The 13,095-nt window shown below is 39.3% G+C and overlaps 1 protein-coding gene and 1 pseudogene across 2 annotated transcripts; both read left to right on the top strand.

The window, feature by feature from the left end:
• The first annotated feature begins 2,229 nt into the window (after positions 1–2,229).
• On the top strand, positions 2,230–8,737 carry LOC104452658. Of its 2 annotated transcripts, XR_005550607.1 has the most exons (8): positions 2,230–2,665; positions 2,802–3,100; positions 3,179–3,272; positions 3,356–3,452; positions 4,339–4,435; positions 6,426–6,532; positions 7,166–7,292; positions 8,059–8,737. XR_005550607.1 is itself a non-coding variant. In XM_039311644.1 (4 exons), the coding sequence occupies exons 1-4, from the start codon at positions 3,217–3,219 to the stop codon at positions 6,569–6,571; spliced, it is 396 nt and encodes a 131-aa protein (XP_039167578.1). In that variant the 5' UTR covers positions 3,116–3,216; the 3' UTR covers positions 6,572–6,614. The 2 variants fall into 2 exon arrangements, 1 of the variants encoding a protein (XP_039167578.1); XM_039311644.1 differs by lacking the exons at positions 2,230–2,665; positions 2,802–3,100; positions 7,166–7,292; positions 8,059–8,737 and having other exon boundaries at positions 3,116–3,272; positions 6,426–6,614.
• Positions 8,738–8,841: 104 nt separating this feature from the next.
• On the top strand, positions 8,842–12,566 carry LOC104453302 (annotated as a pseudogene).
• Positions 12,567–13,095: the final 529 nt, after the last annotated feature.

Below are 13,095 nucleotides of genomic sequence, written 5' to 3' on the forward strand. Positions count from 1 at the left end.
TGGCCAATAGCCTACCGACAGCTCACCGGGGGAGATTCGGGGGGGCCGCAGGGGTGGTCTGGTTCGCGTTTCTGCCGGTTATGTTTAGTTGAGATAACATTTATCCTATTTTATGTTTGCTTTTTACCAAGTCCGATATAATAATTATATAGTTCGGATAAAAATTATATCATATGAGAGGTGAGATAAAAATAAATAGGATTTCGAATATCCATAATACAAAATTTATCTTTCTTGAATAACGAATTTCTTAAATTAATAATTAAAATAATATTTGACTATAAAAAATTCAAAATAATAATAAAATAACAACAATTTCGTTTTTATTTATTCCTATCTTATTTATGTATTTGAATGTCTTTCTATTTTTTAATACAAATGCAATATATATTTAGTATTTATATTTATTACTTATTTTAGGTATATTATTATAGTTATATTATTTAATTAAATTTTATTTGAGAATAATGGAAGGGGCAAAAAAAATTAAAGAAGAAAAGAGGAGCAAATATAAATGGAAAAGGCAAGAGAATCGTAATGAATTCTTATTGTCTCCGTTTATGTAATTTTTGGATTCATTTATATAAATATGTCATTCTTACCAAATAATGGACATGGTGGGATATACAAATATTCGATTTTATTACTGCGATTTATTAAATAATGGACATGATAGGATATGCAAATATCCAGTTTTATTATTGCGATTCACTAAATAATAGAGATGATATAGTAAAAGTTTTAAATTTCATATTTTATCTTATTCAATCATATCCTATCTACAAATGAAATTCAAATGACTAAACACAATCTTAGTTCTTACAATTACATCCATCCATGGATGTAACCTAAATGACCCTTTCAAAAAACCAACTCTTTAATTGACTTTTCTAGGGTTTTGTCTTACCTCCATTGGTTGTAAAGGCTTGGAGAGACACCTACACCTGTTATCATTAGAGTTGGCAAAATGGGTCATAAACCCATATTATGACCCATTTTTAGTTTTTTAGTTTTTTAGTTTTTTTTTTAGTTAAATGGGTCATAAATTGGCTAAATGAAAGTTAAATATGGGTAAGAAATGTCTAAGAAAGTAAAACAAAAAGAAATTGGTCTAAATGGGTTATTAGGAAACCCATTTAAACCCATGGCATTTTTTTTTAAATTTATAAAAATGTTTTTTTCTAAAAAATTGAAATTATAATTATTTTTCATATTTCAATTTTTTTTTTTTTCTTTTTTCTCTTTTTCTTCCTTCCTTAGTTGCCGGCCGACGACAGGCCAAGTGAAGCTCGAGCTCACCGGGTAGGTTGCCGACAACTAGTGAGGCTCGTCGTTAATGACTCCGACGAGACCGAGCTCACCAAAGACGGCGGGCCTCGACCTCATTGGTGTCGGGTGGGGCCTCGCCCGCGAACGAAGGGTCGGACGAAGGCCAAGAAGAAGAAGAAGAAAAAAGAAAAGAGAAAAAGAAAAAAATATTTAAAATTTTATATTTAAAAAAAATAAAAATTTGATTTAAAAAAATATTATAAAAAGAATTATAAAAATTTTCATTAAATTTTATTTTAAAAAATTGTTAAAAATTTGTATTATAAAATGTTTTAACAATACTTTTTTTATAAAAAAAAATCATAAAAATGAGCTTTTTTAGGTTTAGTTAAAAAAATTTCATGTTACAGTTTTTAGTTATTCAATGGTATGTTCACTTCAAATAAGAGAAGCATGTGCATAGTCTAATTTTTTAATAAATATTTAAATTTATAGGTTTTTTTTTTTTTACTTTTTTTTTATTTTATTTACTATTTTTAATTTAATTTGAAGTTTTAATCTAATTAGCATATAATAGAAGTAGGTTTTCTTAGAATATTAATAGGTTTTAGCAATACGGGTTGAATCGGGTATGGGTCACTTGATTTTTTTTTTTTTTTGGTTGAAAATATGACTAACATATTACATAGTCGAAATCTTGGAAGTTACATCAAGAGCATCTGCGCAAAGTAAATCTAACAGAGCAAAAGGGGGGTGTGATACCCAATTAGTAGGAAGAAGCTTTAAACGGTGTGCCTTAGCAAGCCAGTCTGCTGCTTTGTTGGCTTCTCTTCTACAATGGGCCAGTGTTAGGCCCGGTAATTCTTTCATCTTCGCTCTGGCCCGGTCCACCAGTGGTCGTGTTTTCTAGCCACTTTCCTCTGGCTTTTCGATGGATTGCACGAGCTCCCAGCAGTCAGAGAGTACTTGGAGTTTGAGTTGAGTTCTGTTCGAGGGAAACGTGAGAAGGAGGAAGTTTAGGGTTTCTACAAGAGCCACGGCCTCCACTTGTTCCACCGAATTGGTGTCCACTGATTTGGTGAAGCCATCCAGTACTCTTCCCATGGAATCTCGGCATATGCAAGCAACAGCTCCCCTTTTTGGGTGTGCCGTATAAGATCTGGCAATGGACCCACAAAGAGGAATCTGCAAGTTGGATATGGAGGACTCATTGTGAGAATCGTCGGCTGGACAGGCTAGATTCTGGAAATTGGCATCATTACGTCTCGGGGCTTCATCGTGGGTATGATTCACGATGCTTGGGGCTGCTGTTCTGTCATCCTCAAAGATGGGGTAGTTTCCTGGCTGGGAGCAGTCTTCTATCAAGGGGGATTCCGGTCTCGTCCAATGCTCAACAGTAAGTTCACCAACAAAACCGAGCCTTTCTTTACTATTTACCTCGAAATTTAGGTGTTCATTTGTTTCAGATGAGTCATCTTCTGAGGAGATAGGGTAGTGGTTTTGTTTAGATCCTCTGTTTTGTTCGGCTTCAGGATGAGCGTGCCTTGGAATGGATGTGTTGGGTCCCCGTTGGCAACTCTGGGCAGCTATTGCAAGTGAATCAATGTTTCTCCAGACCAGCTCAGCTATTGATTTACTTAAGTTCAGTTCTGGTATAGTGGAGGGGTTTGGGGGTTCATCGAGTTGCTGTTGGAAGGGTTCTCCTGGGAGATCTAATGGGGATTTGTCTGTATTCTCATAGCCCCCACCTTGAGAAGTTTCAGTCACAAAGGAGGCGTCAATATTGATGAGGATGGTACCAGGGTTTGGGGGTTGCCACTTTTGAGTTGAGGTACCCTGTTTCTGATGTTTCGCCTGCTTTACATTCCAATTCGCAAAACTGTCATGTGATGTTGAAGCGTTGAACAAGGTACTAAGCAGGTTCATGGGGTTTTGCCGAAATATAAAATGGTTTCTGTCCTTCCAAATCCACCACAGGACCGATGCGAGCTGGGCAAATGTTGGTATGCTCCATGGACCTTCTCTAACTTTAAGTAGTCATTCATCAAAACGGGTTAACCCTACTCTTGTTATTTGTCCTTGTAAGGAATATGCGTTCCAGGTCAGAGAAGTCCATGGACAAAGTAACAGGGTGTGCTCTACCGTTTCTGGTTCAAGTTTGCAAATCGGGCAATTTAGGGCAGGTACTACTTTCCTCTTGAACAAATTTTCCATGGTTGGCAGTGCATTTTGACATGCATTCCATAGGAAGAATTTAATCTTGGGTGTAATTACCAACTTCCAGATAAGCTTCCACAATTCTAGTTTTGGTTGGTAAGATGTGGTTCGAGAGAATGAGTGTGGATTGACTTTAGTACTCCGGTGACTATGGTAACCACTTCTCACTATGTAATTTCCCAACTTATTACCCGTCCAAACTAGCTTATCTTCTGTAGAGGGGAGACCTATAGGTATGCTTTTGATCTCAGTTACTAACTGCTCATCAAACATAGCCCTTAGCAGGTTTTCATTCCATTGCGCCGTTTCCATATCTATTAACTCAGCCACTTTGCGTGGCTCATTCTTGGTTGTTGTGCCACCTATAGGTCCGTTTTTAAGCCATTTGTCTTCTCTAATGGAGATTCTTTTTTCGTTTCCTACCACCCACCTAAGTTGTGGGGCAATAACATCTCTCCCTGTTAATAGACTTTGCCATCCCCATGAAGGATTTGATCATTTCACTGCTTACCAAAACTCGCAATTAGGGTAGTATAACCCCTTCATAATTCTGCTCCAAAGAGTTTCTGGATGTTGAGACATTCGCCATGCTTGTTTACCTAACATCGCTTGATTGAACGCAATAAGGTCCTTAAAGCCAAGTCCCCCTTCTTCCTTCTGAACCTTTAAAATTTCCCATATTTTCCAGTGTAATCCAACTAATTTATTGCTATTCCTCCACCATAAATTAGCTATTTGTTTTTCTATAGCTTTGCAAATGGAGACTGGGATTTTAAACACTGACATCACATATTGAGGAATCGTCTGCACCACAGATTTAATAAGTATTTATTTTCTTGCTTTTGATAACAGGTTTTCTTTCCAACTCTCCAATTTCATGTTGACCTTTGCAACAATCCATGCAAACATGTCCTTCTTGGTAGCACCCCAAATCCGACGGAAATCCTAGGTATTTTCCTGTTTTAAGAATCTCCGAAACTCTCAACTCTGCTGCCATTTTCTTTTTAAGCTGTCCGGACAGCCTTTGCTGAAATAGATGCCTAATTTGTTTAAGTTTATGGCCTGTCCCAAAGCATAACAGTATTGATGTAAGATAGATGCCAGATTTTGACATTCTAGGACCGTTCCATTAAGGAAGAATATAGAATCATCCGCAAATAGTAGATGGGAAAGTGTAGGGCAATTTCTATTTAACTTTATCCCCTTGAGAGACCCGACTGTTATAGCTTCTTTCATCATATAAGATAGGACATTAGCCATTATAATACAGAGATTGGGGGAAAAGCGGATCCCCTTGGCGAATTCCTCGGGTTGGCTTGAAATATGGTGTAGGATCTCCATTGAATCTTATGTTGAAGGAGACCGTAGACACACACTGCATGATCCACTGTACCCATTTCCCACAAAAACCCATCTTTGTAAGGCATTCTTTAAGAAAGTCTCATTCTATTCGATCATATGCAAAGCTTGGAACCGCTTCTTCCTTTCTCTGGTTCTTACTTTGTGTAGAACTTACTGCACAATCAGAATGTTGTCTTGAATTTGCCTACCCTCTACAAAGGCACTTTGTTATGCTGTTATTAGATCTGGAAGCAACGGTTTGAGCCTGTTTGTGATGAGAAATGATTTTGTATGCAAAGTTGCAAAGACTGATTAGGCGAAATTGTTCCAGCTTTTCAGGGTTAGGTATTTTGGGGATGAGGACGATAGCGGTTTTGTTTAGATCAGGGTTAAGTATTCCAGTCTCAAAGAATTGCTGTATCTCTGTGAAAAAGTCTTGGTTGATAACCCACCAGTGATTTTGGAAGAATATCCCATTAATTCCATCCGGTCCAGGAGCTTTAGAAGCCCCTAGTTGATAAGTAGCTAATGTAATTTCCTTCATGGTGACAGGTCCTGATAGTTTGTTATTCATAGCAGTGTCAACCAAGATAGGTATATTGTTTAGAACAGGCTGGAAGTTTCTAGGTCCCACTGTGGTATAAAGATTAGTAAAAAACTCACCTATCATATTCTTGAGAGTATTTTCATCTTTGACCCAAGTTCTAGCTGCATCTTTAAGCATAGAAATTCAGTTACGAGTCCTCCTTTGAATGGTTGTTGCATGAAAATTTCATGTTCCTATGCCCCATTTCAGCCAATTCACCCTTGATCGCATACCCTAGTACATTTCCTCCTGTCTCCATAAAGTTTCTATCTCTTTTTTCAGCTGTTTGACTCTCTGGCTGTCCTCATATAAATCGGACCTATTTTGTAAATACTGGAGTTCATTTCTCAGCCTCTCTACTCTTTTTTGTGCATTAGGGAAACGATTTTTGCTCCATTCAGCTAGTTGATTTGACATTAGTTTGAGTTTCACAACTAAGTCTGCTCCAGGAGAAGCTGAATTACACCAAGCTCTTTTTACTATTTGCTCACATTCCTCATCTTCATCCCAAAAGGCCTCATATCGGAATTCTTTTTTCCTATTTTTTCTTCTTAGGAAGACTGACAAAAGCAGGGGGCTATTCCTTCTTGGGAAGACTGACAAAAGCAGGGGGCTATGGTCTGATCCGATAGCTAGCATGGCTACCACTTCAACATTTGGATATTCAACTCTCCACTCCATTGTACATAACACCCTATCCAACCTCTTTTTCACTAATTCCTCCCCTTCTCTTCGATTATTCCAAGTGAAAGCACATCCCTTTGATTCCAAATCCATGAGAGAACAAGCATGCAGGAAGTCTCTAAATGATGTGAGCCTGTAGTGTTCAGCTTTCTTCTTCCCTACTTTCTCCCAAGGGTATAAAACTTCATTAAAATCCCCCATACATAACCATGGTAGTGTAGTGGCAGCACTGACTTTTTGTATTTCTTCCCATAATAACACTCTGTCTTTAAATTCAGTTGGTGCATGCAGAAGAGTAATATGCATTAACTGTCTGTTTTCCTGCAAGTGGCAAAGAAGATGAATGAAATGGTTTGTAGCTACTTCCACCGATATATCTACTTGATCATTCCAGAAGATGGCCATATCCCCGCCAATTCCTATCGGGTTTACCAGGTAACTGTTATGGAATTTAAGTCTTCGCTTGCGATTTAACACCTTTTGCTCTTTATTTTTTGTTTCCATTAAAAAAACTAAACTGGGCTTCTCCTTAGTCACTTAGACTCGCAGGGCTTGAATCGTCAGGGGTGAGCCCAACTCCTGACAGTTCCAACTTAGAAAATTAGTGGTTTACTTTATTAGGGCTAGCCACCAAAGCCCATGTCGTTTCCTTCTCCTCCAGAGTGATAGGATTATCCACTAGCTGTGATATGTCAAGAGAGGCTGATTTGGAAGAATTTGCTCCGTAAGGACATAATATTTTGCCTTTCTTTGTTGATATAAGTTTGGTACTCTTTGCTTTACACCTCACTAGATTAGGGACTGATTCTTGAATTTCCAGCATTTCAGCTTCTGCTTCTTTCATCTGTTCTTTGTATAAAATCAGGGTAGATTCATTATCCAAGCAACTACTTCCTCTTTTATGAGTACCTTTGTCGTCTACCAACATAGATGCTGGTATAAACGTGGTTTCAGGGGAGGAATTCTCACCCTCCTTATCAGCATTTTCTATAGTGGGTTGTTGTCCTTCCCCTGTTTGATTTAGATTCCCAACTATAGCTTTCATTTTCTTATTTTCTCCGTTTGCAGCAAGATTAGGATTTCCCTGGCCTTTTTCTGATGCTGGTGCAGTGTCACAATGCTTACCATAGAATACTTTCCCATAAGGGCTAAGTACTTACACTTCCGCACGAGAGCCAATTTCCAAATTTTCCTGGTAAGTCTTCCTCTAGCCCTGACTTCTCATATGGAATTTCTTTGTAGTCTGTTGCATAGTGCCCTATTTTTCCACAAGAGTAGCAGTAATGTGGGAGCCGTTCATATTTAAATTATATCCAGAGATTTCTCGATCTTAGGTTAATCACAAGGCCCGTCTTGAGAGGATTAGCTAGGTTCAGACTACTCTAACTTTGCCTGCTTTACAGGATTAGCTAGGTTCAAACTACTCTAACTTTGCCTGCTTTACAGTTGTCGTTCCCCTTTGCTTCCAATTTGACTTCAATAACCTCCCCGAGTTTAGATGCTATGTCATTTACTATGTCCTTTGTAACTCTCCCAAAAGGTAGTCCATACAACTGCACCCAAAATGGACAGTAAGTATAATCATAACACATATCCGGCGTGTCCGGGTTCGCATTGTTTTAACACTAGGAGATTGCTTGAGAATGACCATGGCCCTGAATCCAGTATTCTCTGTTTTTCAGCCTCTGATTTAAAAGAGAAGGAAAATAGACCAGGTTCTAGTTGGGTACAATTTACAGCATCAATCTTCCATGCATTTTTCATTGTATTTAAAAACGCTTGGAAATTTACGTTTGGTCTGGAATAGAGTTTCCCAAATAGAGTTAGTCTGCATTCTGCTTGTCTATCTTCAGGAATATTTTCTTCAACATGAATCACGTCCTCCTCTGACCATAGATTACCCAAGCTTTTACAAAGAGCTGCTAACCTTCTATCATCTTGACTCTGACTTTCCATTCTAGTCACACAACATCTACTGAGCCCACAAGGGAAGAATTGAAATACAAACCCCTCCGGGATATACTCGGGCAACAAACTAGAGGAGATTTTGGGGGAGGAGATAGGCTGACATCATGCTGCTTGGAATACCCATTTGGTGTATCTTTCAGATGAAGGGAGCTCTAGACATACCTTTCAGCAACAAATTTTCGAGAATCACAACATCTGAAACAGCAACACAGAGGATCCATCTTGACAGCTTCTCCGAGAGGAAGAGGATGATCGAGAAAGGCCCAAGATGAAGCTATGATTCCGGGGATTGATTTCGGTCATTTAGGGTTTGTGGAAGGCTTGTTTAGTGAGAAAATGGCTGGGTGTGGGAATGGGAAGGATTGATCTGTGTGAAAACATCTGATGGGAGGATATCTGAGGTTTGGTTTGAAATGGATTAGGGTTTATGCGGGATTTTGAGGCAAAACTACCCTAGGGTAGAGAAGACGCTACCATGTGGTAGAGAGGAAACGAGAGCATCTCGAGTTCCATTCCACTGACCGTCCACTTGATTTACACTACATGAATATGAGTAAAAAATGGTTAAATTGGTCAAATATGGGTTGACCCATTTTCGACCCGACCCAAACCCAACCTAACCCACTTATTTAACGGGTCTAGTTATCATCATATTCATGCGCCTGTGAAAAAGATCAAGCTTCAGCTACGCTTCAGTTCTGATTTCATTGCAACAACGAAGAAGAAGCAGAGGATTGCTTGCTAAGATTCAAGAATTCACTTAACCTACCATAGAGATGATGAGGGAGCCACTCCTCGACCATGAAACGTCTTCTCCACAGCCTTCTTTCCCATTGCAGCTCACCAAATATTTGTACTCGGGCCACTTCCTGGCCAGATGGGGTGCCAGGTTCTGTGCTATTTACTTTGGTTCAACTCTCCTAAAAGTTCTGTTGCTGTTCTGAGTATGCTCTCCTCAGGACATGATGATTTGCTCTTCTCAGTCTTTTATACAAGCGTGTTTGCATATTCTCTGTATCATTCCTATTTTGAATATAACAAAACCTTTCCATCATTTCAAATTGTCCCAATTGGTGTCTTCACATATCCAACCTTCTCGTCCGTGCCTGATATAATATGTCACTGGAACATCAAAGTTTTTGGATTCAATTGAAGGTTTTGCTGTTTAGACTATGTACCTAATCACTTCAACCAAAGAAATGCTTTCTAGTCGCCAAACGAGAGGTTACTCCCTGTTTAGTGGGAAAATACACAAGTTTGTTGTCCTAGTTGTAGTAAGTGTTGATGGGATGTATAACTCTTGTTCCAACGAAAAATTACCAATGCTTGGTACAAATCCTGAACTTACCTGGTAAACAGTGATAGGAAGAATGATGAAGAGAACATCCTAGCTTCCTTTCAGTAGTACTCGCGTTACAGGATAACATCTCTTGTTTTCTGTTATACATCGATTCATAACTGGTACATGATTGCTAGTGGAAACATCAATTTTCCCCAGTTCATCAACGAACAGTGAAAACTGTCTTATGCCATTCATTAGGAAAATTGGTCCCATGGCCAATTAAATTTCATGTCATTCTTTTAACTTGAATTGACCATATAAGTGTGGCAATTCTCAATAGACTAACGGCTTTATTCTCAGATTATCTTCTCTCTTGATACCCTCTCCATTTGGAAATGAAGTATCTTTCATGCCTGCTTGTCTTGCAGGATGTGGGATTTCTCTGTGGCCTTATACATGATCAACATTTGGCCAGACTCTTTACTGTTGGCCGCTGTCCATGGAGTGGTGGAAAATGCCTCCACTGCCTTGTTCGGCCCGATAATCAGGAAGTGGGTGGATAGACTGAGTTATGTCAAGGTCTGATGGACTTACAATTCTTCATGTACTACAGCACCTAAGAAAACATTGAACGGGACTTTAGCTCCGAATTTTACAGTATACCAGTTTATTTTAATATGATAACTGTGCGATTTTACATTCAAGGAGGGGCAAATATTTGTTGCAGGTTCTCCAGCTTTGGCTTGTGACACAGAACTTTTCATTCATAGTTGCAGGAGGAACGGTTCTCGGTTTGCTGGCCTACCCAGATTTGAAGTCCACGAGTGTTCAAGCTTTTGTCTTGCTCGTCCCTTTGACCAATGTTTCTGGAGCTGTTGGCGTGCTTTCCACTCTTGCTGGAACAATCTTGATTGAAAGAGAATGGTAATAGTATTGAGCTTGAATACCAGCATCCCATAGGCATACTGTTCTCTCTCTCTTCTTTTTTTTTTCCTTTTCAAATTTGCTTTTAATGTGCCTCTAAATGCAGGGTGGTGGTGATGTCGGAAGGCCAAGCCCCTACACTCCTTACTCGGATGAATTCAGTTATAAGACTGATTGATCTGATCTGCAAGTTGTTTGCCCCTGTTGTATCAGACTTTGGCAGTTTTGAGCACCATCAGTGTTTGGCTGGAGTACTGGTTTTTCATGTCAGTATATCAGGGGATTCCTGCTCTAGCTGAGTGAAACCGACAAAGAACCCAGAAACCTTTTCCTGCTCAACTGACAGAGAGCTTGTCTGTTCCAGATGATGATCATCCAGCAAATGCAGAAAAAAGCCGAAAGAGAAGTATTGGTGAGGAAATTGCAAATCTGCCCCTAGTAACTGCTTGGAGAGTGTACTTTGAGCAAGTTGTGCTTCCTGGAATTGCGCTAGCTTTGTTGTATTTTACAGTTCTCAGGTAACACACTGGAAACTGATGGACCCTCAAAGTTCATTTCTTTCATATTAGTTTACAGGACTTACCTATAATCTACTACTATTGATGTTTCGCTTTCCTCTACAAGGGTAAAAAACGGGGTGATCAGTTGAAGTTCTTGATATGTTATTAGGTGGAAACTTACATATGCATCAAAAACTAAGGTCATCTTAATTGTTATGTTGTTTCTGGTATTATCTGCTAGACAGTTACTATTGCACTGCTGCATCATCGGGAACTGTGCAAAATTTTGGCAGCCTCGAGTCTTTCTTGCTCTGATTCGAATGCATTGACAATTTGAGGATTGTCGTATGGATTTACAGCTTCGGAAGTTTGATGACGGCTAAATTAGAGTGGGAAGGTATACCTGCATTTGTCATCGGAATAGCATGCGGAATAAGCGCAGCAGTCGGCGTTGCTGCCACTCTGGTTTATCCAGCCTTACATTCTCATATTTCCACGCTCCGAACTGGGCTCTGGTCCAGCTGGTCCCAGGTATATTTTTTGAGTACCAACTTGTATGGGACTTTTTTGGGTGTACTGATTAGTGAAAAACAACTGAACTCTGCATTATGAGAAACTATTGCAGTGGACTTTCCTGCTTCTATGTGTTGGGTCAATATGGGTCCGAAACAGCATAATAGCTGCTATATGCTGATGGGTGGAGTGGCGGCATCTCGACTGGGATTGTGGATGTTGATTTAGCCATCATTCAACAGATGCAGGTTATCTACTTCCGTTTCAATTATAACTCAAAAGAATAGCACCAGTCGCTCATTGCCTAGACATCTCACAAGCATTCTTGATGTATCTGTGGTTGAGGTTTAGCTTGATCTGTTTCACCTACTTGTTTAAGCTTTTGGCTTGGATCCTTTTAACTGGTATCAAACCCATAATTTGTTATCTTCACTCGCCATTTAGTATATCGTCTTATGAGTTTGTTCCTTGTTCATCTTCTTCCTCATTCTTCAGCTCCCTGTGCGTTCTTCAAATGGTTTCATTCACATTTACTAGCTTTAACTTTTGGTGGGATACTTTGATGCCGTTCTACACAAAAATAGTTTCTTGCAGTGGTTCACAGATTCTCATACCTGAAATATCACTTTCTGTTCTGGTCCATTTCTCCTTTTTGGTAGGATAAGGTTCCAGAATCTGATCGTTGCGTTGTTGGAGGTGCTCAAAGTTCACTTCAGTCCACCTTGTATATGATGGCTTATGGTATGGTAATAATCATCTCAAATCCACAGGTGATCACCATTGCTTCTACTTCCTATGGCAGTATGGATAATATGTTGCTTATATAATGTGTGCTAATTATCTAAAGTTGGTCAAACTTTTTATTTACAATCTAACTGAATATTGATTTGTGGCTACTGCATCAGGATTTCTGGAAGTTGATTTTGTTATCATTCCTGTTTACTACATTATCGGCATCTTTATATACTTTCCATGTGTACCGTGTCCGCAAGCACCTGATCCATTTTGAGAAGCTCATTTTGCTGAGAAGTTGGTCAATCGTACGGTCTCCAGACACCCACCAGAGTCAGAATATGTGAACTTCATTTAGTGCTATTCTAGGACATTTTAAGAATCTTGTTATATTTGTTGACCGATATCGTATTCCACGATGAGCCACTTATGCTGTGACGCCTGGAAATTCTGTGTAAAATAGAATACGATGACAGTGCAGACTGTCCTAATAGGATTTTGATATCGGATTGAGAAATGCAATCAGGGACTTTGGTATGTTAATAGGAATATGGGCTGGCGCTTTCACATTTGCAAAATTCTTCTGTTCGTGTTACATGCTTTCTTATACGCTCTGCAGAGTGAGTGTTTCACATGCTTAAGATGCAATCCGGAAAGAAATTACACTTCTGGTTACCATACTTTTGAGTTCTGCTGAACTTCAATTTCCTGACACCTGAGATAACTTTTGATGAAGTCATTCAACTTGAATTCCTAATGCATAATGAGCTGAGCTTTGGCGAAATCCATTGCATAAATTGCATTGCAGATTTACTCCATTTCCAATCAAAATCTCCTGCATTCGCCCATATTGTCGATGGAGAAAATTTTCTGTGATTTTGTTAGCAAGTAGTGGTTTCGCATGAGTGCTTGGACCACTGGATGGATCTGATCGTTGAGGGGGGGCTTGGACTGAAGCTCCTGGAGAGGACAAGCCATGCAATCTAGCCGCAGAACGCTTGCCTAGTATCGTCCATGAAGATCATCAGGACAAAAATGAGCGGGACAGGGTTGGTTGGAACAGGAGGAAAACCGTTTTC

The sequence above is a fragment of the Eucalyptus grandis genome, chromosome 1, assembly GCF_016545825.1.
Source record: "Eucalyptus grandis isolate ANBG69807.140 chromosome 1, ASM1654582v1, whole genome shotgun sequence".
In the NCBI taxonomy this organism is placed as follows: Eukaryota; Viridiplantae; Streptophyta; class Magnoliopsida; order Myrtales; family Myrtaceae; genus Eucalyptus; species Eucalyptus grandis.